The sequence below is a fragment of the Loxodonta africana genome, chromosome 3 (assembly GCF_030014295.1).
Source record: "Loxodonta africana isolate mLoxAfr1 chromosome 3, mLoxAfr1.hap2, whole genome shotgun sequence".
Lineage (NCBI taxonomy): Eukaryota > Metazoa > Chordata > Mammalia > Proboscidea > Elephantidae > Loxodonta > Loxodonta africana.
The window spans coordinates 14,600,024-14,623,577 of NC_087344.1; the positions used below are offsets into that span (position 1 = coordinate 14,600,024).

Below are 23,554 nucleotides of genomic sequence, written 5' to 3' on the forward strand. Positions count from 1 at the left end.
AATCTGTGTTTGTTGTTCAGGGTTCGTAGATTGTTATGTATGTGATCGATTCACTTGTTTTTCCATGTCTTTGTTGTAAGAGGGATCCGAGGTAGCGTCTGCCTAGTCCGCCATCTTGGCTCCGCCCCCCCAGTGCATTTTATATTGATTTTTTAGGAGGGTACATTTGGCTTTCTCTGATGGGTTCCAAGTTGGAAGCAGGGTCCAAAATTAAGGTAGCTGAAAATTACTCATCAAGCTCTGGCCATTTTGGCCCCATTGTTACAGGGATTGTTGTTTGGCTTCCTGGACTGATAGCTGCAGATAGTGGCGTGACATCCTAGGCTGGTTGAGCAGATAGTAGGTCAGAGTTCTGTTTTTATATGGTCTGGCCATTGTCCATTTGTTCATTTAGTCTCTCAAATAAATACGCCAACAAATAAAGTGAAAGTAAAATTTCCGAGCGTCATAAATGGTTCCCAGTTGATGCGGATGATTTTGTGCTTATGTTGTTGTTGTTAAGTGCCCTTGAATCGGTTCCAACTCCTAGTGACACTATGTACAACAGAAGGGAACACTGCCCAGTCCTGCTCCATCCTCACAATCATTATTCTTGAACTCGTTGTTGCAGGCACTGTGTCAGTCTGTCTTGTTGAGGGTCTTCCTCTTTTTTGATGACCCTCCACTTTTGTTTATGGTAGTACCAAAATATTATGTTGTGTGCTTTTTCTTCAGTAGTTATCGTAAGACCAGCAGTAACCATGGCATGGCAGATAACTGGAATCTTCCAGGTTTGAGGTTTTATAAGGCAGATATGACAAAAGATAAGGAATTTGGGGCTATTCCAAGGAATTGATTGAGTTCATGGACCATGGTATCCAGTATGGATAGAAATTGGGAGAAGAAGGAAGAAATTCAGCCAAGGATATCACGGGCTGCTTTAACTTTGATCTTGAGGAACAGGTATCTATGGTGTGGGTTAAGAAAGCTGTAACTCAGAAATTTGTCTTGAGTTAAGTTTTCTGAATTATTCTTGAGCATGAGCACTTGGGTTGAATGAAAACATCTGGGGTATGGGTGTGAATCACTAAGGATACGGCAACTGATAATTTCACCATTTAATATTTAGGCTCTAAAGGAGCTATGAAAACAAAGTGGTGAATGGGTTCACCAAATGACTAGTAAAATAGCACAGAAGAATGCCATGATTAGGACTTAGATAAAGACAGGGGACCTTGTGTCACAAGTAGAAATATCAGGACTTGTACAGGTGAGAGTGACAAGGACAAAAAGGAAGAAAAAAATCATACTGAAGCAAGAAGGGAGATTTACAAAATGGTGTAGGAGAAACGATCTGGATAAGGCCCAGAATATTGATTTTGAGCTTTCTGTTCTTGACTCATTCCCTTGATTGCTTGATGATGCCCCAGCATATAGGTCATACGTATCCTCAGGAGAGAAGAAGGGTATTCCCTCTACGCATATGTTAGACCTTTTGCAATTGTCCCACCTTTCTTATTCTCTTTCACTCTTTTTTGGTTTCAATTTGAGAAGTTTCCACTGACAAATGTTCAACCTTACTGATTCTTTCCTTGAACATGTATAACCTACTAATAAGCCAGTCAGTGCCATTTTTCATTTCTGTTACTGTGTTTTTCATTTCTCATATTTTTATGAATATTTCTTAGAGTTTCAGTGTGTTCACTTTCATTACCATTTTATTGTTGCGTGTTGTCCACTTTTTACCCAGAGCCCTTATCATATTATCATACAATAAATATCATACAATAGCTATTTTAATTTCCTGGTCCAATAATTCGAACATGGGTGCCATATCTGAGCCTTCTCCTGTTGTTTACCCAGTCTCTTCAGTCTGTGTGTGTTTCCACGTTTTTGTCAAGCCTATGCTTGATGAGGAAACCCTGGTGGTGTAGTGGTTAAGTGCCACGGGTGCTAACTAATGGGTCGGCAGTTCAAATCCGCCAGGTGCTTCTTGGAAACTCTATGGGGGCAGTTCTACTCTGTCCTATAGGGCACTATGTGTCGGAATCGACTCGACAGCACTGGGTTTTGTTTTTTTTTGTGGTATGTTTGATGAAGACTGAAGGTAGGCAGTTTTCCCCCTATGTGGCGGGTTAGATGGTGTTTGGTATTTCCCCTTCCTCAAGTCTATTAGGCTCTAAAAACTGGAAGTTGATTAGGTTGGTTAAAAGGGTAGTAGAACCATTTCCCTTGAGGGTAGACCGTTGTCAAGAACACAGTAGTGTTTCCAGTTGGTTACTTTTTTTTTTTCCAACTGGAATTATGAGAGACTTTTACTTATAGTTTGACAGTGAAAACCCAGTGGGTCTCCTTTATGAGAAATTCCCCGAAGTGTGAAGGTACCATAAGGCTAGGCCCTGTGAAATATATATCTCTCAGTCTCCAGGGATTAGCCAATTAGCATTGAAGTAAGGAGCCCTAGTGGCATAATAGTTAAGCGCTTGGCTGCGAACCCACAGGTTCGGGATTAAAAACCACCCAGTTACTCCGTAGAAGAAATACGTGGCTATTTGCTTCCATGAAGTTTAGAGCCTGAAAAATCCTATGGGGCTGTTCTACTCTGTCATATTGCGCTGCTATGAGTTAGAATCAACTCATCAGCGCCCAATAACATATGATTCTAGGTCAGGAGGTGGAAGGAATGGTGGTGGCATTCTCTGTTCCCAGTAAGCAGTGGTTCTTTGTAGTAGTCCATCTGTATCTCCAGCTTCTGGGTCAGCAGTTTGCTCTGTGACTTCAGATCTCTGACAGAGCTAAGAAGAGTTGCTGCTTTTCAGGTTTTTCTTGTTCTAAGCATAGAAGGGACATCCAAGCTCCTTTTATACTAGAATGGAAACCGGAAATTCCCATCTGGTGTTTTTACAGTGATTTTCAAATGAGAGGAGCTAAAAATACATAGAAAAAAGAAACAAACAAAAGAAATCAAAACAAAACCCACAAATACCTCTCCCAGCCTGTGTAGATTGGCTGTGTGCTGGGTCACTCCTGAAACACTGAAAGAGTGGGAAAACAGTGTAGGTCTTTCTCAGGTAGGTTCTGAAGATAAATTTTGCTCTAGGTATGTGTAGTCTGGTAACTTTCCCCAAACAGGCTGTTGGTTTTTAATGTCCTTGTTTTCCAAGGAAGTACTTCCCAGTTTTGGCTCCCAGGCCATAGGCAATCTATTGTATGTTTTTGAGAATAATGTTTAGCCTCAACCCTCTATGAGCTGTTAGTTGCTCTTGCAATCTTTCCTTATAAGTGCCTGGCACCCTACCGGCCTGGGTCATAAGTTAGGTAAAAGAGACAAGCTCTTTGCATTAGTCCTTCAGGCATCCCCCAAAGAGATTAGAACAGACACACACAATGATTTCCTGTACTCTAACTGGAGCCAGGAACAGGGTCCCACCCTGGGATTAGAAGCAAGTGCTGCTGCTATAAGATGACCACTGAGTCGGGGAGGAGATGGGGCAAGGGCAAGCAAAGAGACCACAAAGATTCTTTACCTTTTTGAAGTCATCTTTTCCTTGATTCAGCATTTGCTGTGTTGATGTCAACTGCTGACGGTTTTCAAGATATTCACAGGGTAGCAATACTTTCTAGGTTTTTCTTCCCCCCTTTGGAGGGATAAGAGCGTCATATACCTATCTCACCGTCTTTCTGAACTTTCCCACTTGATTCATTTTAACTTTGCCCTTTGATAGGGCTCTGAATGAGAGACTGGAACTCAGCAGATCAGAATCCAAACATTCCCACCTTCACAGCCAGGATCACTGAGAAGACCCAGCAGAGCTCATCCAACCTCCACAGACTAACCCCCAAGATAAAAGTGACTTTTGTCACTTTTTCATTTTCTTTTTTTGTATTTATTTTTTTCTAGTTAGTATATGTTTTTTCTCATCTTTTTCTCCTTTAATTCCGTTTTTATTTGCGTGTTACTAGTTGCTGTTGAGTAGATAACAACTTGCAGCAACCCCAAACGGGTTTTCAATGTTGTGACCTTTCAGAAGCAGTTACGAGGACTTACTTTGGAGATGCCACTAGGTACGTTTGAACTACTAACATTTTGGCTAATCTTTCATGGCTTAATAATTTGTGTCACCCAGGGGCCTAGTTTTTTTTTTAATCATCAGTTTTTACCACTTTGAATCCTGTGTTTGGACCCATTGGCCCTAAGCTACGTAAGACTTGACCCAGTCCAAGATGGTGCAGGGACCTCTTGGCCATTTCTTCTGAGGACCGGACCCATGTGTGAGACTACGAAATGCCTGAATACCTCTGCAAAGGTACCTTCACCAAGGTGAAGTTGGCCAAACCTATCCTCACTGGGAATAAGGTAAGATCATTAGGGAGACCCTGCAACCTCCTCCAGCATTCATGGACTATCCTGAGAGGTAAAAATTATGAAGGCTTTCAATTATACCTTTTCTTTATTCTGCCCTAGAACTCTTCCAGGGAGAAGAGTATGATGGACTTCCCAGTGGATGTGTGGAGCCTAGGAGTCATCTTGTATTTGTTGGTGAGTGGATCCCTGCCTTTTGGTGGAAATACTTTCATGGAGCTGTGGGAGTGTTTTCTGTGAAATTGCTTGAAGTCATCAAGAATGAGAACACACTCCACATAGTGATGGAATAAGTCAGTGGAGGGGAGGTGTTTCATCATGCAAGGGCTCATGGCAGGATGAGGGAAAAAGGGGCTCAAGCCACCAAATTCTGCCAGATAGTGTCAGCGGTGTAGGACTGTCATAACAAGCGTATGGTTCAGAGGGACCTGAAAACAGGAAACCTGGTATTGGATAAGAAAATGAGCAGCAAACTTTCAGATCTTGATCTTGGAAATGAATTCAGCCTGGGCAACAAGCTGTATACCTTCTGTGGCAGTCTCCCTTCCTTTATTCTGCCCTTGAACTTTTCAGGGAGAAAAGCATGACAGACCCCGCACTGGATGTGTTGAGCCTGGGAGTCATCTTGTATTTGTTGGTAGGTGGATCTTTGCCTTTTGTTGGAAATACCTTCATGATGCAATGGCAGGAGGTAGTGAAGGGACTTTCCCTTCCATATGTCTATGCAGTATGAACACCTGTTGAGCAAAATTTTCATTCATGACCCCAATGAGAGAGGTACTTCAGAGGCAATTCTGACACATCCGTGGGTGATGGTGGGTCATGAAGAACAAAAGCTTTATGTGGAGCCACCCCCAGATTTCAGTGACCCCCAGTGGGTTGAGGTGATGTGTGACACATGGCGAGAGATTCAGTGCTTATTGATGATGCCAAAGTATAGTGTTGTGATAGTCACCTCTCTGCTCCTGGGTCATAAAACACCTGAGACAGAGGGCCATAGCAGCCTGCAGTGGATCTTCATCCCATGGTGTACAGTGTACCCACTTGTGCTAACCCAAGCAGAGGAGGTAGAGCGAGCCTGCCATTCCAACTCTCTTAGTCATCTAGCGCTGCTGTTATAGAAATACCACAAGTGGATGGCTTTAACAAACAGAAATTAATTTCTTCACAATATAGTAGGCTGAAAGTCCAAATTCAGGGTGTCAGCTCCAGGGGAAGGCTTTCTTTCTCTGTCGGTCTTCTCATCAATTTTCCCCTGATAGAGGAGCATCTCAGGTGCAGGATCACCGGGTCCAAAGGATGCACTTTGCTCCTGTTGCTGCTTTATTGATGGTGTGAGGTCCCCAACTCTCTGCTTGCTTCCCTTTCCTTTTTATCTCTTGACACATAAGAGGTGGTACAGACCACACTCCAGGGTAACTGCTTTTACACTGGATCAGGGATGTGACCTGGGTATGGGTGGCGTTACCATCCCATCCTAATCCTCTTTACCAGAATATTACAATCCCAGAATGGAGGACGATCACAGGATACAGGAAATCATAACACAGCTAAAGTGATACACACATTTTGGGGGGGATTTTTTTTTTATATAATTTAGTCCATGAGGCCTACATAAGATTCCTCATGCTATTATGCCAAAAAATAAGTGGCCTGAGTAGGACCAGGAGTCAGGGCAGAAGAGGAGCGGCACAACAACACACCTGTCAGCTCTGTATCCATCCTGGAGAGAAAGAAGACCACTCCTGTACCCTGTGTGAACAGGAACGTCTTCACCAGCAAGCAGGAAAGTGGCAATTCCACACCTTCAGTGAAGAACAGGAAATCATAACCCAGCTAAAGTGATACACACATTTTGGGGGGGATTTTTTTTTTTCTTATAATTTAGTCCATGAGGCCTACCTAAGATTCCTCATGCTATTATGCCAAAAAATAAGTGGCCTGAGTAGGACCAGGAGTCAGGGCAGAAGAGGAGCGGCACAACAACACACCTGTCAGCTCTGTATCCATCCTGGAGAGAAAGAAGACCACTCCTATGCCCTGTGTGAACAGGAATGTCTTCACCAGCAAGCAGGAAAGTGGCAATTCCACACCTTCAGTGAAGACCAGCCTTGGCCAGGGCAACATCCACAATGCTTTGGATAGTCTCTCTGATTCAGGATCAGGGGCCTCCATGGCATCTGCTTGTACCTCAGTCTCACTAGCCCAGTCCTACCTGCAACAGGAATCCAGGACAGACTCGGTGCAGCCCAACCAGGACTGTGGAGTGTGCTCCAGAGTGAGCAACAGTGATGTGCTGCAGTTTAGAACATCTTCCCAGTGTGTCTGCGAGGCTTCCTCCTCATCCCACACCATCAGCAGCAGCAGTGGAGCCCAGAGGGAACTGGTTTCCTCCAGGGAGTGTCAAAACTAAGCTCCTTGCATGTGGAGAAGCTGCAAGAGATTGCTGACCAGCCGAGTTTGCCTCAGATTGTGAGCCCAGCCTCTCCCTCTGTCAGCAGCCAGGGATGGCAGGGTTCCACTGAGATTTATTCAGTTTTATTTGCAGAAATATATGTCCTGGTTTGCCAGCTCAGCCTCACATTTTCTACATGAGTATAAGTGGCTAGAAGGAAAAGGAGGAGGTATTGGGAATGATGTAGAAATTGATAATGGGAGTCCATTGATTCAGCTGGAGAATAAATTGGGAAAATGACTCTGGACAGCCTTAAGTGATTGGAACTCAATATTTGAAACGCCCCCCCATCACTTTGTCAAGCTCTTGCTCTTTCTTAAGCTGCACTATATATTTTTCACAATGTAAATCTTGTCAACAATGTCTGCCCTTAGGAGTACTGGCCTATTTTCCTACTAATTATAATGCTCTCTCTCCCCGACCAGTACAAGCCCTTTTACTCAGGCAAAAATGAATCCCACTAACTGAGTGATCAAGGGCAGTGTTCACTAATCAGTGTATGCAAGGAAGACAATGTATGTGGTATAAATTAGGTGGACCAAAGCATCTCTGAAAAAATCAGGAACTACAACTAGCTTGAAAGCTCTTCCCTAATCTAATCTTCTCATACTGTCAACACGCAAGGTTTTTTTTTTTTTTTTTGATAACAGTCAATATTTGTATGTAATTCTGGCCGTGCCCACAGTAGTCAGTCATGGCTGCTGGGGGGTTATAGCAAAGAAATTTCTTATGGAAAATGGATTTAATCCCATGGAGCTATCTAAGCACTCTTCATATGGGAGATTGTAACCAAATTGACAACTGCCTGCATCCAGTGTGTGCTAGGCCTACGAAATCCATTAATACAGAAATATTTGTTGGAAATGTGATGCCTGATGTTACTCTCCTGGGGAATTCTTAAAAAATATAGATATCCTACTGTAGAGGAGACAGAGCTAACCATAAGAATCTGAGAAGCAGAGTCAACTTGGGCAAAATTTATTGGCATGCTACCTCCAAGGCTACTAAAGTTATATAAATGGGTGTGCTAGAAAAATCTCTCCTAGGGTGGAGATGACAGGGCAGGCGGTCTTCCACTGAAAACAATAAACAGGTACAGAAAAGGATCCAATGTATAATAGAATTGATGCCTATTCTTGAAATAGTTAGGCCCGGTTGAAAGTATTCCATGTTGAGTTTCACATGGTCCGGGATCTAATTTCATGGCTAAACTACAGATTTTTTCACAAGGAAGAATATATGGTTGCTACAAAAAAAAAAAAAATTTTTTTTTTTTTTTAATCAGTCCAAGTTTGCCTATGACGTTAGCCAGAGCACTGCATAAGATGATCAGTCTAACTCTGTTTAGCTTGCTGTGGTAACCTAATTTTAGTACAGAGTCCATAACTGCCCTCTCCTGGCTGGCCTTTTCCTGAAACTTCACATGTGACTCTAGTTCCTTAACCACTGACATCTATTAGCAATATCCAGAAGCTAGTCTCACATTAATATGTGCACAATGATGGGCTGAACCCATGACCTATCTGTTGACCCAGGTACTGAAAACAAGGCAGAGAATTCCCAGCTTTTTTGGCGATAAGCCTAATGGGCTCCTGTGCTCCTACTAGGACCCCTGGAATTGTGGTAAGTTACAGAAAGTCACCTGTAGAGGGAGATAGAAAACACAGGCAGTAGAAAGAGCCTAGAGAAAAACCAGTTGCCATCCAGGGTATTCAGACCATGGCAACCCTACGTGTGTCGGAGTACAAGTGTGTTCCGGAGGGTTTTCAATGGCTGATTCTCAGGGAGATTCTTAGATGTGACACCAAAATGTGAGCAACAAAAGAAAATATAGGTCCGTTGGAATTCAACAAAATGAAAACCGTTTGTGCATCAAAGAGTATTATCAAGAAAGTGAAAAGCTACAGAATGGAAGAAAATTTTGGAAACTATCTGGGAAATAAGGGTACAATATCCAAAATATGTATAATATCTATACAGCTCATGACAGTGACCAACAAAAAGGACAAACAACCCAATTTAAAAATGGGCAGAGCTCTTGTTCCCAGATTCTCCCATTTCAATTCCCTTGCCTCCTCCCAGAGGCACCTAAGGTGCTGTGACCCTGGCCCCAGGAGTCACTGCTCTTCTCCTTGCCCACCCTTCGGCCCCGCCCACTGTGCCCCGCCCCACCCCATCCCCTTCGGCCTCCGTGGCCCCTCCCCCCGGGACACACTTAGGCAGCTTCTCAGGAGGAGGTGAGTGTGCCCCAGGACTTGCTCTGGAAGCGGAGCTGCCACTGCCTAGCCGCTCTGCTCCAGGAATGGTGCCTGAGGGCTCCCCGCGATTCAGCTCCGGTAACTCCTGTCCGCTTCTGAACGGTCTCTTCCTTCCCCTGCCCCTCAGTTCCTGTCTAAGGTTGCCTTTTATGCTCAGGGCTCGGAGCTTGTGGCAAATATACTGGTTTCATTGTTTTTCAGGTCTTTGTTGTAAAGAGGGCTGGACAGAAGCATCTTCCTATTCTGCCATCTTGGCTCCACCCCCTAAGGTTTCTTTTTAATTTCTTGATAATGTCTGTTTTTCCCTTAGAACGTGTTTACTTCTTAAAGATTATTTTTACCTTTTTTATTGTTGTGAAATTATACAAACCATTTGCAATTCAGCATCTTCACGTACACAGTTCAGTGACACCAATTACATCAATCATGTTGTGCAACTCTCACCAATATCCATTGCCAAATTTTCTGTCCTATAAACACAAACTCAATGCTTCCTAAACAGTGATGGACAAAATTTGTAACTTGCACATAATCCAATTTTTATCTTGTTGTTTATGCTTTTTCTGTCATATGTCAATACCCATTGCCAAATCCCTGTAATCTCTTCTATTTAAGAATGTTATGACTTTAGTTGTTATCTTTAGTTAGTTCAGTGATCGTTTTGAGTTATTTGTATGACGTGAGGTAGAAGTTGAGCTTCCTTCTCTTGCATGTGGAATTCCAGTTTTCTTTGTGCCATTTGTTGAAGAGTGTCTTCTTTTCCCGTTGAATGTATTTGGCGTCCTTGTTGAAAATGAATTGACCAGATATGATTGGGTTTATTTGTAGAGTTTGAATTCCATTCTGTTGGTCTGTATGTCTATTCACATGCCGATAGCACACAGATTGGATTACTGCAGCTTTACAATTGTTTTGAAGTTGAGAAGTGTGAGTCATGTGACTTTGATCCGTGTGTTTGAAGATTATTTTGGCTATTCAGGGCCTCTAGCAATTCAAGGTGAACTTGAGGTTTGGCTTTTCCGTTAATGTAAAAAAATGCTTTTAGAATTTTCATCGGGCTTACACTGAATCTGTAGATGGATTTGGTAGAATTGCCATTTTGACAATATTAAGTCCTCCATTGCATGAAAACGGTATTCCTTTCCGTTTATTTAGGTCTTCTTGAATTTCTTTCAGCAGTAGTTTGTAGTTTTCAGTGTATAAGCTTTTGCCTGCTAAGTTCAATTTATTCGTCAGTATTTTCTTTTTTAGATGCTATTGGAAAAAGAGTGATGTTCTAGATTTCCGTTCTAATACGATTGTTTTGTTTTTTTGAGTGTATTTTCCTTGAAATTTGTTCCTTAGTTTTGTAGATTCACATCTATCATCAAATGTTGAAACTTTTCAGTTATCATTTCTTCAGGTATGATTTTTGTCACTTTCTCCCCCTCTTCTCCTTTGTGGGTAGCAGTGCTGGTCATGTGGATTGTGTCTAGATCTCATAGGCTTTGTTTACTTGTTTTTAGTTTTTTTTGCTCTTGAGACTCAGTAATTTCAATACCCCTTTTTTCAAATTTGTTGATAGTTTCTTCTTCTTTCTGAAATGTTTGCATTCTCTAGTAAATTTTTATTTGAGTGGTTGCACTATTGAGCTGCTGAATTTTTGTTGGTTTCTTTGTATACTTTCTATCTCTTTATTAATAGCCTCGTTTTCTTTTATAGTTTTCCTGATTTCCTTTAGATATTTCTCCATGTTTGGTTTTGGCTCTTTAGGCATATTTAAGACAGTCGTTTTGAAGTCTTTGTCTAGTAAGTGTGATGTGTGGACTGGAATGTTTTCTGTCAGTTTATTTTGTTCCTTTGAATGGAACAAATTTTCTTTTTCTTGTATGCGTTGTGATATTTTTTTTAAAGTGGACATTTTAATATTATAAAGTGGTAACCTGGAAATCAGATTATGCACCTTTCCCTTTTAATGTTTTTAAATTAAATTCTTGAAGGTTATTTTACTGTATTTGTTTAGTGACTTTTTGGAATGAATGTATTCTTGTTTATAGGTGGTCACTGAAACATCTGTTGTTTAGCTTGTGTTCAGCTAGAGTTTTCTTTTCACACTTTACGTTTATCACTGCACACTCTTCTTGCTTGCGTGGTTTCTGGGGAGGTCTGATGAATTCTAATCCTTGTTCCTTTATAGGTATACTGTTTTTGTTTCCTCTTGTTTATGTAAGTTTTTCCTCTTTGTGTAATTATCTGCACTTTCAATATCCTATTCCCAGATTTAGATGTTTTGGTATTTATCCTGCTTGGTGTTCTATGGGCTCCTCGATCTGTGATTTGGTGTCTGGCAACAATTTTAGATAATACTGTGCCATTAAAACTTCAAATATTTCCTGTATTCCTTTTTCTCTTCTGCTTCTGGTATTCTCTCTATGCATATGTTAGACTTTTTGGGATTGTCCCCCATTTCTTATTCTCTTTCACTCTTTTTTCTTTTCAATTTGACAAGTTTCCACTGACAAATCTTCAACCTTACTGATTCTTTGCTTAAACATGTGCAACCTACTGATAAGCCAATCAGTGCCGTTTTTCATTTGTGTTACTGTGTTTTTCATTTCTGATATTTTTTTGAGTATTTCTTTGAGTTTCAGTCTGTTCATTTTCATTACCCTTTTATTGTTGCATGTTGTCCACTTTTTACCCAGAGCCCTTATCATATTATCATAGCTATTTTAATTTCCTGGTCTAATATTTCTAACAAAGGTGCCATATCTGAGCCTTGTCCTGTTGTTTACCCAGTCTGTTCAGTCTGTGTGTGTTTCCACGTTTTTGTCAAGGCTATGCTTGATGAGGACTTCCTGGTGGCGTAGTGGTTAAGTGCTACGGGTGCTAACTAATTGGTTGGCTATTCGAATCCGCTAAGCGCTCCTTGAAATGGCTATTGGGCAGATCTACTCTGTCCCATAGGGTACTATGTGTCGGAATCGACTCGACGGCACTGGGTTTTGTTTTGTTTTTTTGGTATGTTTGATGAGGACTGAAGTTAGGCAGTTTTCCCCCTACGTGGCATGTTAGATGGTGTTTGGTATTTCCCCTTCCTCAAGTCTATTAGGCTCTAAAAATTGGAAGTTGGTTAGGTTGGTTGAAAGGGTGGTAGAACCGTTTCCCTTAAGGGTAGACCGTTGTCAAGAACAAAGTAGTGTTTGCAGTTGGTTACTTTTTTTTTCCAACTGGAATTATGAGAGACTTTTTCTTACAGTTTGACAGTGAAAACCTAGTGAGTCTCCTTTATGAGAAATTCACCAAAGTGTGAAGGAACCATAAGGGTAGGCCCTGTGAAATTTCTCTCTCTCAGTTTCCAGGGATTAGTCAATTAGCATTGAAGTAAGGAGCCCTAGTGGCATAATAGTTAAGCACATGGCTGCTAACCAACAGGGTGTTGATTAAAACCAGCCAGCAACTCCATAGAAGAAAATACTTGGCTGTTTGCTTCCATAACGTTTCCAGCCTAGAGAATCCTATGGCGGTGTTCTACTCCGTCACATTGTGCTGCTATGAGTTGGAATCAACTCATCGGCACCTAATAACATATGATTCTAGGTCAGGAGGTGGAAGTAACGGTGGTGGCATTCTCTGTTCCCAGTAAGCAGGGATTCTTTGTAGTAGTGCTTGTGTATCTCCAGCTTCTGGGATAGCAGATTGCTCTGTGAGTTCAGATCTGTGACAGAGCTAAGAAGAGTTGTTTCTTTTCAGGTTTTTCTTATTGTGAGCATGCAAGGGACATCCAAGTTCCTTTTATAGTGGAATGGAAAATGGAAATTCCCATCTAGTGTTTTTAGAGTGATTTTGAAATGAGAGGAGCTAAAAATACATAGAAAAAAGAAAGAAACAAAAAATCAAAACAAAACCCACAAATACTTCTCCTAGTCTGTGCAGATTGGCTCTGTGCTGGGGCACTCCTGAAACACTTATAGAGTGGGAAAAAGTGTAGGTCTTTCTCGGGTAGTTTCTGAACAGAAATTTTGCTCTAGGTATTTGTAGCCTGCTAAATTTCCCCAAACACACAGTTGCTTTTGAATATCCTGATTTTCCAAAGAAGTACTTCCCATTTTTGGCTTTTAGGCCTTAGGCTATCTATCGTATGTTTTGAGCATACTGTTTAGCCTGAGCCCTCTATGGGCTGTTAGTTCCTCTTGCAATCTTTCCTTATAAATGCCTGCCACCTTAGCAGCCTGGGTCGTAAGTTAGGTCAAAGAGACAAGGTCCTTGCATTAGTCCTTCAGGCATCCCCCAGAAAGATTAGAAGAGACACACACAATGATTTTCTGTACTCTAACTGGAGCCAGGAACAGGGTCCCACCCTGGGATCAGAAGCAAGTGCTGCTACTATAAGATGACCACTGAGTTGGGGAGGAGATGGGGCAAGGGCAAGAAAAGAGACCACAAAGTTGCCTTACCTTTTTAAAGCCATCTTTTCCTTGATTCAGTATTTGCTGTGTTTTTGTCAACTGTTGACTCTTTTCAGGATACTCACAGGGTAGCAACACCTTCTAGGTTTCTTTTCCCCCTTTGGTGGGGTGAGAGCTTCATATAACATATCTCAGTGTCTTGCTGAACTTACCCACTTGATTCATTTTAACATTGCCCTTTGGTAGGGCTCTGAATGAGAGACTGGAACTCAGTAGGCCAGAATCCAAACGTGGCCACTTTCAGAGCCAGGATCACTGACAAGATCCAGCAGAGCTCTTCCAACCTCCACAGACTAACCCCCAAAATAAAACTGATTTTTGTCACTTTTTCATTTTCTTATTTTGTATTTTTTTTCTAGTTTTTATATGCTTTTTCTCATCTTTTTCTCCTTTTATTAAGTATTTATTTGCATGTTACTAGTTGCTGTTGAGTAGATAACAGTTCGCAGCAACACCAAACGTGCAAAGTAGAACTGTTTCACAGGGTTTTGAAGGTTGTGACCTTTCAGAGTCAGTTACGAGGCCTTACTTTGGAGATGCCACTGGGTGGGTTTGAACTACTAACCTTTTGGCTTGTCATCCAGGGCTTAACAATTTGTGCCACCCAGGGGCCTAGTTTTTATTTAGTCATCAGTTTTTACCACTTTGAATCCTGTATTGGGACCCATTGGCCCTAAGCCAAGTAAGACTTGACCCAAGTCCGAGATGATGCAGAGGCCTCTCGGCCATTTCTTCTGAGGAGGAGACCCATGTGTAAGACTACCAAATGCTCGAAAACCTCTGCAAAGGTACCTTCACCAAGGTGAAGTTGGCTAAAGCTCTTCTCACTGGGAATAAGGTGAGATCGTTAGGGAGACCCAGCAACCTCCTGCAGCATCCACAGACTATCCTGAGAGGTTAAAATTATGAAGGCTTTCATTCATACCTTTTCTTTATTCTGCCCTAGAACTGTTCCAGGGAGAAGAGTACGACGGACTTCCCAGTGGATAGGTGGAGCCTGGGAGTCATCTTGTATTTGTTGGTGAGTGAATCCCTGCCTTTTGGTGGAAATGCCTTCATGGAGCTGTGGGAGTGTTTACTGTGAAATTGTTTGAAGTCATCAAGAATGAGAACACACTCCACATAGTGATGGAATAAGTAAGTGGAGGGGAGGTGTTTCATCATGCAAGGGCTCATGGCAGGATGAGGGACAAAGGGGCTCAAGCCACCAAATTCTGCCAGATAGTGTCTGCAGTGCAGGATTGTCATGGTTCAGAGGGGCCTGAAAAGAGAAAACCTACTATTAGATAAGAAAATGAGCAGCAAACTTTCAGGTCTTGACCTTGGAAATGAATTCAGCCTGGGCAACAAGCTGTATACCTCCTGTGGCAGTCTCCCTTCCTATATTCTGCCCTAGAACTCTTCAGGGAGAAAAGTATGACAGACCCCCCCTAGTGGATGTGTTGAGCCTGGGAGTCATTTTGTATTTGTTGGTAGGTGGATCCCTGCCTTTTGTTGGAAATACCTTCGTGATACTATGGCAGGAGGTAGTGAAGGGACTTTCCCTTCCATATGACTATGCAGTATGAATACCTGCTGATCAAAATTTTCATTCATGACCCTAGTGAGAGAGGTACTTCAGAGGCAATTCTGACACATCCGTGGATGATGGTGGGTCATGAAGAACAAAAGCTGTATGTGGAGCCACACCCAGATTACAGTGACCCTCAGTGGATTGAGGTGATGTGTTACACATGGTGAGAGATTCAGTGCTTATTGATGATGCCAAAGTACAGTGTTGTGATAGTCATCTATTTGCTCCTGGTCGTAAAACACCTGAGACAGAGGGCCATAGCAGCCTGCAGTGGATCTTCATCCCATGGTGTACAGTGTACCCTCTTGTGCTAACCCAAGCAGAGGAGGTAGAGCGAGCCTGCCATTCCAGCTCTCTTAGTCTTCTAGCGCTGCTGTAATAGAAATACCACAAGTGGATGGCTTTAACAAAGAGAAATTTATTTGTTCGCAGTACAATAGGCGAAAAGTCCAAATTCAGGGTGTCAGCTCCAGGGGAAGGCTTTCTTTCTCTGTTGGTTTTCTCATCAGTTTTCCCCTGATAGAGGAGCATCTCAGGTGCAGGGACACCAGGTCCAAAGCATGAGCTTCGCTCTTGTTACTGCTTTATTAGGGGTATGAGGTGCCCAACTCTCTGCTTGGTTCCCTTTCCTTTTTATCTCTTGAGACATAAGAGGTGGTACAGACCACACCCCAGGGTAACTGCTTTTACATTGGATCAGGGGTGTGACCTGGGTAAGGATGGCATTACCATCCCATCCTAATCCTCTTTAACATAAAATTACAATCTCAGAATGGAGGACAATCACAAGATACAGGGAATCATAACCCAGCTAAAGTGATGCACACTTTTGGGGGGAGACATAATTTAGTCCATGAGGCGTACCTAAAATTCCTCTTGCAATTATGGCAAAAAATGTGCGGCCTGAGGAGGACCAGGGGTCAGGGCAGAAGAGCAGAAGCATAAGAACAACCCATCCTGGAGAGAAAGAAGGCCAGTCCTGTGCCCTCTGTGAACAGCAATGTTTTCACAAACAAACACGGAAGTGACCATTCCAGAAATTAAGGGAAGACCACCTTGGCCAGGGCAACATCCACAATGCTTTGGACAGTCTATCTGATTCAGGATCAGGGGCCTCCATGGCATCTACCTGTACCTCAGTCTCTCCACCCCAGTCCTACATATACCACGAATCCAGGACAGACTCGGTGCAGCCCAACCAGGACTCTGGAGTGTGCTCCAGGATGAGCAACAGTGACGTGCTGCAGTTTAGAACATCTTCCCAGTGTGTCTGTGAGGCTTCCTCCTCATCCCACACCATGAGCAGCAGTGGTGGAGCTCAGAAGGAACTGGTTTCCTCCAGGGAGTGTGAAAACTAAGCTCTTTGCATGCTGAGAAGCTGCAAGAGATTCCTGACCAGCCGAGTTTGCCTCAGATTGTGAGCCCAGCCTCTCCCTCTGTCAGCAGCGAGGGATGGCAGGGGGCCACTGAGATTTGTTCAGTGTTATTTGCAGGATTACATGTCTTGGTTTGCCAGCTCAGCGCCACATATTTCTAACTCAGTACAAATAGTAAGAAGGAAAAGGAGGAGATATTGGGAATGATGTAGAATTTGGTAATGGGGGTCCATCCATTTAGCAGGACAATAAATTGAGAAATGACTCTGGACAGGCTTAAGTGATTGGAACTCAGTATTTGGAGCACCCCCGCATCACTTTGGCAAGCTCTTGCTCTTTCTTAAGCTGCACTACATATTTTTCACAATGTAAATCCTGTCAACCATAGGCCCTTAGAAGTATTGACCTATTTTCCTACTAATTATAATGCTCTCTCTCCCCCACCAGTACAAGCCCTTTTCCTGAGGCAGAAATGAATCCCACTAACTAAGTGATCAAGGGCAGTGGTCACTCATCAGTACATGCAAGGAAGGTAAAGTATATGGTATAAATTAGGTGGACCAAAGCATGTCTCAAAAAATCAGGAACTACAACTAGCTTGGAAGTTCTTCCCTAATGTAACCTTCTCACACTGTCAAAACACAAGTTTCTTTTTTTTTTTTTTAAATAACACTCAGTATTTTGTATGTCCTATAGGAATTGTAATTGTGGCTGTGCCCCCAGTAATCAGGCATGGCTGCTGGGGGGTTATAGCAAAGCAATTTCTTATGGAAAATGGATTTAATCCCATGGAGCTATCTAAGCACTCTTCACGTGGGAGAGTCTAACCAAATTGACAACTACCTGCTTCCAGTGTGTGCTAGGCCTACCAAAACCATTAATACGGAAATCTTTGTTGGAAACTGATACCCAGTGTTAAAAAATATAGACATGTCACTGTACAGGAGACAGAGCCAACCATGAAAAGCTGAGAAGCAAGGTCAATTTGGGCAAAATTTATTGGCATGCCACCTCCAAGGCTACTAAAGTTCTATAAATGGGTGTGCTAGAAAAATTTCTCCTAGGGTGGAGACGATAGGGCAGGTGGTCTCCCTCTGAAAACAATAAACAGGTTCAGAAAAGGATCCAATGTATAATAGAATTGATGCCTATTCTTGAAATACTTAGGCCCACTTGAAAGTCTTCCATGTTGAGTTTCGCATGGCCCAGGATCTAATTTGATGGCTAAACTCCAGATTTTTTCACAAGGAAGAACATATGATGTCATTCCACAACTCGCCTGGTCTTCGGTCATTAGTGTTCAGTCAGTGAATGTATTCTTGAGATGGTCTCTAAATTCAGGTGGGACAAGCTCAAGGTCATACTTTGGCTCTTGTGGACTTGGTCTGATTTTCTTCAGCTTCAAGATGTTTCAGAAATAGACTGGAGGCCTTTCTTTCAAGTCATCTGTGTGTGGAGTTAAACCGACAACTTTCTGGTTTGCTGTTCAGTGCATCCCAAGGGACTCCAGAGAGATCTCGATGGCCGTGTTAGTGAATCAAGTGGCTTTCCCTATTACAAGCTTTCCTTTGTCTGTCTGAACGGATGAATTTGGGAGTGTTTGTTTTGTTTTCATGAATTCTTTGCTTCATGTTTGCTGCAGCGGATCTGTAGGAATCTGAGAGCAAAGACGAGGTGGAAGTGCTTAAACCTGGAGAGGCCAAGCTGTTGTCGCTGAAGTTTACGTGGAGGAACCAGCTCCATGGAGCCCAACGAGATGATGTGGAAGATCTGCCAAGTGTGCGATGCCAACAGCTGCGAGTGGGATGTCTCCCGGGCATATGTGTTGCTGTGCACACGTGACGTGCAGGCCAAGAGGACTTTGTGCAGTGGAGGATGAAGGTATGCACACTGCCTTGATGATTGCTCAACAGGGTTCAAGTGAAGTGAATTTCGGGCACCTTTTTTAGGTGGGTTTTCCGAACATTGCCTTCAAAATTACAGAGGAGCTTAAACCTTGGAACTCCTGTTTTCTCTCAGGCAGCTGCTGCCCCCATTTTAAAGTGCAAGGTCACTGGTGATTTTTGAGACGATGTTATTGAAGGCCTCAGAGGTCCCTGAAATTCTCTTCACTTTTACCCCATTGAGAGTCCTCCGAGGCAGGGTGCACACCTCCATCCTCCACTGAGTGAAGTCCTGTTGTCCTGGTGTGCCATTCATACACAGCAGTGTGTATTTGTGTGTGAGATCCCAGTCACAGCCATTGGCATCCAACACTTGACAGATCTTCTGCAGCATCTCGTCGGGCTCCAAGGAACTGGTGATCTTCATCCTCCAGGTAGATTTGAGAGAGCGTGGTTTGGCCTGTTGAGGTTTGATCATTTGTGCAGCTTTGCTGTCCGATGCTTTGTGGTCCTTTTTGTCATATGTAAAACAAAGGCATCTTCTCATGAGCTTAAAGAACCTCCCAGTGGCCTGCTTCCAGCCCTGGCTGCTGACAGAGGAAGAGGCTGGACTCACAGTCTGGGGCAAACTCGGCTGGTCAGGTAACTCATGCACTTGCTCCTCAGAGGAAGAGGCTAGACTCATAGTCTGGGGCGAACTCGGCTGGTCAGGTAACTCATGCACCTGCTCCTCATTTACGGAGCTTAGTTTTGACATTGCCTGGGTAAAACTGGTTTTCTCCGGGGCCCCGGCACTCTCGTTGATGGTGTAGGCTGAGGAGGAAGGCACAGAAACACACTGGGGTGGTGTGATGGGCTGTGGCACCTCACTGTTTCTCCCCTTGGCATACAGGTCAGAGTCCTGGTTGGGCTGTGCCCAGGCTGTGGTAGATTGCTGCCGCAGGTGGGCCAGGGCCAGGGAGAATGATGGAGAAGTAGACACCATGGAGGTCCCCATCCCTCCCTCAGAGAGAGTGTTCAAAGCATCGCGGATGTAGTAACCAAAGGTGGGAATGGTGGGCTCGGTGTAACTACGCTGTTTGGGTTTAGGACAGACGGTAGGAGGCACTTCATGGGATGAGGAAGGAGTGTGGCTATCGGTGCAATGGGCTTCAGCCTGGGGTTCCAGGGTGCTGGTGTGGCTGTCAATCTCATATGTGTCGTGACGCAGGATCAGATAGGTGGCGTTCGCATCATTGTAATTGTGGTTCAACAGTGAGTCATGAATGTCTTCCTGCACGTAACCCGTGTTCACCGTCACCTCAGTGTGCCAGTGGTTATCGTAGTCTGGGAGTGGCTGCACATAGAGCTTTTGTTTTTCTTCATGGCTCACCTTCATCCATGGATGTGCCAGGATGTCCTCTAACGTGGCTCTCTTTCTTGGGTCACGAATGAAAATTTTACTGAGCAGGTGTTGACACTGGCTAGACATGTGGAAGGGAACATGATATTGTCCCTGCAGCACCTGCTCTCGCAGCTTTGTCAAGGTCTTCCCACGAAAAGGCAGAGATCCAGTTACCATGAAGTATAGGATGACTCCCAGGCTCCACACATCCACTGGGGGTCCGTCATACTTTTCTCCCTGAAGGAGTTCTGGGGCAGAATAAGGGGGAGTGCCACAGAAGGTATCCAGCTTGCTCCCTGGGGTGAATTGAGTTCCTAAACCAAAGTCTGCAAGTTTGATGTTCATTCGCTTGTCCAATAGTAGGTTTTCTGTTTTCAGATCCCTATGAACAATACTCTTGTCGTGGCAGTACTTCACCGCTGACACTATTTGTTGGAATTTCGTTTGGGCCTCTTTTTCGCTCATGAAGCCATGATTCACTAGGTGGTAAAAGAGGTCCCTTCCACTTGCATACTCCATCACTATATAGAGGGCGTGCTCATTCTCTATGACTTCAAACAGCTTTACAATATTTGGATGATGGAAATCCTTCATAATTTCTATCTCTCTGTATAGTCTGTGGAGGTCGGAGGACGTGTGCTGGATCTTGTCAATTATTTTAATGGCTACCTCTTGGCCGGTGATGATGTGCTGGGCCAGCTTGACCTTGGCAGATGCCCCCTTGCCGATGGTTCTGAGGAGGTGGTAGCGTCCCACATGAGTTTCCTCCACAGCAGAGAAGGCTAAGTGGCTCTGCAGCATGTTGGCTATGGTGCGAAGGCGTAGCGGGCTTTGGGATAAGAGGTGCCCTGGTGGTAGGATTAAAAACTTAAAAACCCAAAACCCTAAAAAGTGGTGACTAAAAACTTAATGAAATATGGAAAAAATGAGAAAAAGTTAAAATATAATCAAAAAGGTAAAATGAGAAAAGAGGAAGTAAAATTTTAAAAACTGATAAAAATAAGATAAATTGTATATATAAACAAAACAAGAAATCAATGAGAAAGATTCAAAAAAGGAATAAATAACATGAGGATAAGAAAAAATACAAAATAAAACAATACTAGTAAGATGATAAAAAAATTAACAAGTACATAGAAAAAAAGAAAAATTGAGGATGTAAAGGAAGAATAAAATGAAAAACGAATGAATGCAAATGAGGAAAAACAAAGAGAAAATAAGAATAGCTGGCGAGGAAATAGAAAAACCACAATTTAAAGAGAAAACAAGCCAAGTTTGGTCACGATGTCTCAGGTCACTGAAGGAGCTTCCTGAGCCAGAAAGACCACAAACCTAGGTTTCCAGGGACTTATATAGGGGCTTGGAGTTCCAAAGAATTGGCTCCTTATGAGGTCACCACAAGAAATGGACCAATAAAAACGGGGGGTAATTGACTGTGCTTTTTGCTCTCAGGGATTCTTTACTCATTTTTTTTAGAAGAAAAATGTGTGTGTGTGTGTGTGTGTGTGTGTGTGTGTGTGTGTGTGTGTAGAGCGAGAATTCCACAGAGCTTTTCTTTCCTTTTTATTGATCTTCATGTTATTTTTTTTATTGTGTTCCAAATATACATAATAAAACACGCCATTTCAACAATTTCTACATGTGCATTTGTTACATTGCTTATATTCAAGCTGTGCAAGCATTTCACGGTTTATGTTCCAAATCATTCCACTACCTTTCACATAAACTCAATGATCCTAATCAAAAACTCTTCCTTCCCCCTCCCTGTCACCCCTGGTAACCACTAATAAGCTTTGTTTTGTGTATATTTGCTTATGTCCTATAAGTGAGATCAGAATGCATCTCTCCTTTTCTGACTGACTGACTTTTCTCAGCTTGGTGTTTTCAGGCTTCATCCATGTTGTCGTATGCATCAAGACTTCATTTTTGGGAGTGTGTGTAATATTCCATTGGAAGTCCCTGGCTTGCACCAACAGTTAATTGCTCATCTACTAGTTTGGGGGTTCAAACCCACCCAGAGACTTCTCAGAAGACATTCCCGGTGATCTCCTTCTGAAAGGTCAGAGCCTTGAAAACCCTGTGGAGTTGTGTGTACGTACCAAAGTTTGTGTATCCATTCACCTGCTGATGGACATATTGGCTGTGTTCATCTTTTGCTTCTTGTGAAAAGTGCTGCAGTGAAAAGTTGTATATAGATTTCCGCTTGCGTTCCTGCCTTGCCTAGTGGCTGTTGTTGTTATTAGATGCTGTCGAGTTGATTCTGACTCATAGTGACCCTAGGTACAACACAACAAAACACTTCCTGGTTCTGCCCCATCACCAAAATTGTTGCTGTGTTTGAGCCCACTGTTGCAGCCACTGTGTCAGTCTGTCTTGTCAAGGTCTTCCTCTTTCTCCCTAACCCTCTACTTCACTAAGTGTCTTAGTTATCTAGTGCTGCTATAAGTGCAATACCACAAGTGGATGGCTTTAACAAAGAGAAATTTATTCTCTCCCAGTCTACGAGGCTAGAAGTCTGAATTCAGGGTGCCAACTCCCTGGCAATGCTTTCTATCTTTGTTGTTTCTGGGAGAAGGTCCTTGTCATGAATCATTTTCTCCTGGCCTAGGAGCTTCTCAGCACAGTGACCGTAGGTCCAAAGAATGTGCTCTGCTCCTGGCACATCTTTCTTGGTGGCATGAGGTACTTATATCTCTCTGATTACATTTCTGTCCTTTTATCTCTTGGAAGATAAAAGGTGATAGAGGTCACACCCCAGGGAACCTTCCCTTCCATCGGATCTGGGCTGTGACTTTCGTAAACGCGTTTTATCCCTTTCTATTCAATCCATGACATTCCACCTTGTTGTTGTTGTTGTTAGGTGCCGTCGAGTCGGTTGTGACGCATAGCGACCCTACGCACAACAGAACGAAACACTTCCCGGCCCTGCGCCATCCTTAGAATCGTTGTTATGCTGGAGCTCATTGTTGCAGCCACTGTGTCAGTCCAGCTCCTTGAGGGTCTTCCTCTTTTCCGGTGACCCTGTACTCTGCCAAGCATGATATCCCTCTCCAGGGACTGATCCTCCCTGACAATGTGTCCAAATTACGTAAGACGCATTCTCGCCATCCTTGCCTCAAAGGAGCATTCTGTCCGCACTTCTTCCAGGACAGATTTGTTCATTCTTTTGGCAGTCCCTGGTATATTCAATATTCTTCACCAACACCAGAATTCAAAGGCGTCAATTCTTCTTTGGTCTTCCTTATTCATTGTCCAGCTTTCACACCCGTATAATGTCATTGAAAATACCATGGTTTGAGCCAGGGGCACCTTAGTCTTCAGGGTGACATCTTCATCTTCAGCACTTCGAAGGGGTCCTTAGCAGCAGATTTGCCCAATGCAATGTGTCTTTTGATTTCTTGACTGCTGCTTGAATGGCTGTTAATTGTGGATCCAAGTAAAATGAAATCCTTGACAACTTCAATCTTTTCTCCGTTTATCACGATGTTGCTCATTGGTCCAGTTGTGAGGATTTTTGTTTTCTTTATGTTGAGGTGTAATCCATACTGAAGGCTGTGGTCTTTGATCTTCATCAGTAAGTGCTTCAAGTCCTCTTCACTTTCAGCAAGCAAGGTTGTGTCATCTGCATCACGCAGGTTGTTAATGAGCCTTCCTCCAATCCTGGTGCCCTGTTTTTGTTCATATAGTCCAGCTTCTTGTATTATTTGCTCAACATAGAGATTGAATAGGTATGGTGAAAGAATAGAACCCTGACGCACACTTTTCTTGACTTTAAACCAATCAGTATCCCCTTGTTCCATCTTAACAACTGCTTCTTGATCTATGTAAAGGTTCC

At 43.1% G+C, this 23,554-nt stretch overlaps 1 protein-coding gene across 1 annotated transcript; it reads right to left on the reverse strand.

Annotated features, from left to right (window-relative positions):
• Positions 1-18,489: 18,489 nt before the first annotated feature.
• On the reverse strand, positions 18,490-21,231 carry LOC135230483 (serine/threonine-protein kinase MARK2-like). Its single transcript, XM_064279838.1, has one exon. The coding sequence runs from the start codon at positions 20,518-20,520 to the stop codon at positions 18,490-18,492; it is 2,031 nt and encodes a 676-aa protein (XP_064135908.1). The 5' UTR covers positions 20,521-21,231.
• Positions 21,232-23,554: the final 2,323 nt, after the last annotated feature.

Excerpts from the sequence above, each read along its gene's own strand:
- LOC135230483 (XM_064279838.1), bottom strand. The coding sequence starts at position 20,520 with ATGCTGCAGAGCCACTTAGCCTTCTCTGCTGTGGAGGAAACTCATGTG.